This window comes from Gossypium raimondii, chromosome 5 (assembly GCF_025698545.1).
Source record: "Gossypium raimondii isolate GPD5lz chromosome 5, ASM2569854v1, whole genome shotgun sequence".
NCBI classification, from domain to species: domain Eukaryota; kingdom Viridiplantae; phylum Streptophyta; class Magnoliopsida; order Malvales; family Malvaceae; genus Gossypium; species Gossypium raimondii.
This window is the reverse complement of record NC_068569.1, coordinates 30,757,496-30,762,789: the sequence shown is the minus strand read 5'-3', so window position 1 is coordinate 30,762,789 and position 5,294 is coordinate 30,757,496. Positions and strand designations below refer to the sequence as shown.

The 5,294-nt window shown below is 28.9% G+C and overlaps 1 protein-coding gene across 2 annotated transcripts; it reads right to left on the bottom strand.

Annotated features, from left to right (window-relative positions):
• Positions 1–2,440: 2,440 nt before the first annotated feature.
• Positions 2,441–4,140, bottom strand: LOC105771320 (dof zinc finger protein DOF3.6). Of its 2 annotated transcripts, XM_012592742.2 has the most exons (3): positions 3,951–4,140; positions 2,867–3,749; positions 2,441–2,756 (listed from the first exon to the last, which is right to left on the bottom strand). In XM_012592742.2, the coding sequence occupies exons 1-3, from the start codon at positions 3,999–4,001 to the stop codon at positions 2,737–2,739; spliced, it is 954 nt and encodes a 317-aa protein (XP_012448196.1). In that variant the 5' UTR covers positions 4,002–4,140; the 3' UTR covers positions 2,441–2,736. The 2 variants fall into 2 exon arrangements, with proteins under 2 accessions (XP_012448196.1, XP_052486861.1); XM_052630901.1 differs by having other exon boundaries at positions 2,441–3,749.
• Between the last annotated feature and the right edge of the window lie 1,154 nt (positions 4,141–5,294).

Sequence of the window (5,294 nt, the reverse complement as noted above, 5' to 3'; positions counted from 1 at the left end):
AAGAACTAACCCCTTGCTCAAATGGGTTAATTACCCTTTTAGTCCTCATAATAGTTTTATCATTTAATTTAAGATGTTTTAATACAATATTCATGCTTTGGCCCTTGCAAGATCTTTAAATTTTCTTTCGGTCCCTCTGAACAAAAAATTCTAGCTTGACTTTAATTTTGTAAAAATATATAAATATTCTTAATAATATAAAATATATAAAATATATTAAATTAAATAAAAACGATATTGTGAAGTTTAATTTTTTTTATTTTACATTGATGTTAATGTGTTAAATAAAATAAAATATTGAAAAATTCAAACAAATAAATTCATTTTGGTAATTTTAATGATAATGTATATTGAAATGATAAGAGGAGGCGGATAGGCTTGATAAAGCGGGAGTGAACCGGTGTAATGACCTGTTAACGGTATTTTAGTAAGGGTCCTGTTTGTTTTCTGATGCTGTGTTGTTCCAACCTCTCCTAGCTGGCGTCTCACATTTTGAGTTGTATTTTTGCTTCTTCTATGCTGTTTTATGATCAGGGTATCATTGGCATGGGTTCGGGATGCTGTTATTTAGTCTATGTTTTTGCTTGTTGTTCGAGTAGTTGGGTTCAGCTACTGCTTTTGGTTTTCGGTTTTAGGACTTCGTATTATCGTTCCTTCGTATCTTGCTTTACGTTTACCTTCCAAAATAATATAAAATCTCCTTTCCCTTTTGGTATAATCAATGTGTTTTTCAGGTTATTTTACAATTGTTAAATTTTTACGAAGTTTGTGATTGTCTTTTTTTAATAATATCATCAATTTTTAAGATTCAAACTTGAATTCTCTTGGGTAAAAAATGTAATATATTTTACCATTACAACCAACATTTATTAATTGTTAATATTATCTCTTAAGATGATTAACTAAACTAATTAAGTACGATGATGATGATCATAGTTTGTAATATTCAAACATGAATCCAGTTTGCCAGCTTTTAGGGTGATTATATGTACTAATTGGACTAACTCTCAAGTTAACGAGTGATAACCTTCACCTATATTAATATTATTTAAACTAATTAAATAATATGGGTTTGTGATTTTATTATTTAAGGTGAGTGATAACCTTCACCTATATTAATATTAATGCATGTTTTAAATATTGTTCATCTTCTACTTATTCTAGTTTTATCGTCGTACCTTGTTGTTATTGTTGTTATATATATATTGTTTTTGTCTTGCTTCTTCTTCTTCTTGTCTCATTCTTGTATTGCTTCAATTTTTTAAAAATTTAAAATATTGTTCTATTTAACTTTTTTTTGAGTTCATCAATATTAACTTTATAGTTTGAAAAGGATTTTGAAGTTTATAATTTTGTCTTACTTAATTATTAAAATTCTAAACCTGATTTTAAAAATTCTACTAATATTAGGATTGCTTTCAACGGATTGAACTTTTTTATACTACTTTCTTTTATTTTAAAATATCTACTGGACTGCTTTCAATAGATTTGAGCACCAAGAGTTTGTATTGTTTACACTTGAACAATCTATTTTGAATCAAATATAGCCAAAAAAAGTTTTTTTATATGATATTTTGGTCAAAACTATGAGGCATATAAAAATTAATTTAATGAAATGTTATAAATGATGTAATTTGATTTAGTTAATTTTATGTTAAAGATGGTGAAATTTATCTATCTATTTATCTGTATATATATTATTTCTTAGTTTTTTAATGAAACGTTTAAAGATGTTAATGATAAGATAAAATACATTTATATTCTAACTCATATATATATATATATATATAACAATGTTCAACTAAGAAACGTTGATTAATATCTATCATTTTGGAACTTCAGTGATATTTAATGCAGCACATCAAGCCTACAAACATGACCATTAAAAGTCCTTATAAGAACTAACTAGATTAATTCTTGAATTCTTACAAAATACATGTCTTTGATATAAAGGTATCCAACAAAGTTTATGAAAAGAAAAAGGGACATGAATTTTAATTTAATCTTCTATTTGATACATTATTTTTGATTTAATTAATTTAATTATGGTTAAAATGCATGAAACTTTGATTTTGATTCAATTATACACATTTAAAGAAATATCAATTTACTTTTAATTTGGATAAATATAATTATTTGTGTATGCCACATATAAACTTAAAATGGTGTTAGATCAATAATGATATTGAAAATTTATGAAAATCGAATCAAAATAAAATTTTATTTATAAAATTACATAAAATTAAATTTTATATATAACATTACACATTAGATTAAAGTTGATGTGTAATTTTAAAATTTATCCAAGAGAAATCTATTGAATTCCACATCATGATTATAGTAACTAACCAAACTAATTCTCCAAATTTTTTAATGAAAAGTTGTTCGAATCTTTTAATACATTCATTTTTCACATATCAATTTTAAAGCAAATGATCACTTACACAATTTAATCTACAATCTTCATATCAAATACCAAAACTCTCTCTCCATTAGTATACACATAACACAATTTCTTACCACATTACAATAATAGAAACACAAGAAAAATAAAATGAACAACAGCAAATAATTTTCAAGAGTTGAAATTTACCATTTTCTAAACTAATAATAGTCTTCTTTCAGTCCATTCCTTTTCCTATCCATCATCACTTTCTCATCATCATCAACTTGGAAACCTTGAATTTTGCAAAAGTTAGCATATTTGTTTATTGAAAAAAATCCTTATCTATGACTTCATTTCTCTTTGATGAAACCTGTAGATAATTTAAGCAAAAGAAAGCAAAGATTGGATTGGGTTTTGGGGTGGAAGGAAATATAATAAAAGAAAATCAAAAGAAATGGGTTATGGAAGAAGAGGTGAAACCAGAAAGATCAGTCCATGGATTACCACCACCACCAAACCAGTATTGATCATCATTTCCTGAATTCCCCAGAAAATTCCTTGATTGATTCAACCATGGAGATGGAGTTTCTTCCATTTTAACAGCTGACGATTCGGTTATCGTGCTCTCCAATGGCTTAGACCCAAGCAGCTGCTGCTGACCGGCATAACCTGTTGGCTCCATAGTTTCATTTACAAATGAATATAACCCAGTTTGAGGGTGATCCAAACTGGTTAAAAACGGAAATTGTTGAACTTGTTGCGCTGATCTCCAATCTGGTAACATTAATCCAACACCATTTGAGCTCATTATTCTAGTTTCATTGCCAAAAGTTACCTCAATATCACCAGAATTATAGTCGCCAAGATGATGTAAAGGGGCCAATGGAGGCAACTGTGGCGCTGCTGCTGGGTTCACGTGGCTTAACATTTCAGTGCAACCATTAGAGTTGATAGTAGTGGCAGATGAGCTTGACCCGGTTTGGCGTTCAGATGTTACCGATGGGGACTTTGATCTTTTACGTCCTTTGCTTCGTTTGTTTCTTCGACAACCGCCACCGACCGGGACGTTCCTTAAGGCGCCTCCGCGAGTCCAGTATCGTCTGCAGGTCTTGCAAAAGTGGCGAGGCTGTGAAAGACTGTAATTGTTGAAGTAACAAAATTTAGTATTTGTTGATTCGCATCGAGGGCACTTGAGAGCTGACGCAGGGTGTGGTATTTTAGCTAGCTTGGCTCGTTCCACCATTGAACCAGGCCTAATACCACCTGCACCACCAGCAGCAGATGGTGGCGCCGGTGGTGGAAGCTGAGAATTATGATGATTCTCGCTAGTGATAACTCCAGGTTGCTGAAGAAATGGTGGCCGCTGAATTCAAAGAAAAAAATTTAAGTAAAAATATCAATATTCGTAGGAGATCAAATAAATGGTATATTCAAGTGAAGATTAAAAAAGGGTAGGAATATTATTTATCTCTAAATGGTATTTTTGTAGGGAAAAACCTATATGGGAAAGAAAGAAAAGAAAAGAAAATCTGGGAAAATATTACTAGTTAAGAAAAGCAATTACCTGCTGCCAATTAGGTGGATCAAGATAGCTTGGAAGAGATGAGAAAACCATGGTTAGTGAGCTTTGAGCTTTCTATCTTGACAAAAAGGGTTTTTGAAGATAGGGTGAAGAATCACATCAAAAACAAAGGGGGGTTGCAGAGAAAGAAAAAGGAGAGAAAATTAAGGAAAAAATATAATGAAAAGAAGTGAATGAAGGAAAGCTTACGGGTGTGTTTATTTATTTTGTTATTTTATCTTTTTTTTTATCCCACTCTTTCTTTCTTTTTTTTTTTGTTTTTTCTAAAATTACAATAAGCATCGAATTAACTATCTTAACTCAAATTAATTAATTAACTAACAAATAATATCAATTTAAATATATAATCAACAATAAATGCTATTTTCTCTATTCTAAAGTGTTTCCAAATCAATAAATTATATATATATTATAGATTAATTATTTTAGGGTTAGAACATTTAAAAAAATTATAAATTAGTAATTAAGCTTAAAATATATTTTTAATTATTATTAAAATGTAGAAAAAATATTAGATTATTAGTGGTCATGTATGTCTTGAGAAAGAGAAGAAACCCTAGGTGAATATAATAATAGAATTTTATAGTTAAGGCAAAAATAAAAGTTGGTCTTGGTGGGGTGTCTTAATGGGTGGATTTGTCACAATCAAATGTATCTTTATTTCTAGGGTTTGTCCCCTTGAGGATTAATTATTTTGCATATAAAATGTAAAAGGATTTTTTTCTTTTATCATTTCATCTTGATTATTCTAGTTATATAATGGTACAAAGAATCCTGTATATCAAAACAATTAGCAATGTACACATACACGTAAACTAAAATTTAAATAGAATAAAAGAAGATTCCCAAAATTGATGTTCTAATCCTAACATTTGTAGTATTTCCTTTGTTTCAAGAGTACTCATGCATGCATGTAATTATAATTCATACTAAGAGATATTAAAATATTTCACCAAGTAAAATAATAGGCAAGCTTTTGAAGCTAATTTAAATATGATTGTGGGCAGACTGATATTCGATATGTACTGTCAGCCAATTATATAATACCATTTTATTAAAAGAAAGTCATTTTATACATTTTACAAGATAACATCTTTTGATTTAAGCAACTATCCTCTGCCATTTTTTTACAAATGTCAAGTTAAATTCTAAATTCCTTTTACTATGAATTAGATGTGGGATTTTGGCTATAAAGACAAATTGAGTTATACAATCTTTTCTTAGATTGAAAAGATAAAAGGGATTTGATAGACAAAGAAACTGAATACTATATGTGGAAGGATTAAGCAAAACTCTATAGTGATACCTTCAATCCATTCTTGTTTT

Bases quoted from the DNA above. Each gene is read 5' to 3' on its own strand.
- LOC105771320 (XM_052630901.1), bottom strand. From the start codon at position 4,001: ATGGTTTTCTCATCTCTTCCAAGCTATCTTGATCCACCTAATTGGCAG. The intron at 3,750-3,950 runs GTAATTGCTTTT...CTTTGAATTCAG, and splicing joins ATCCACCTAATTGGCAGCAG to CGGCCACCATTTCTTCAGCA.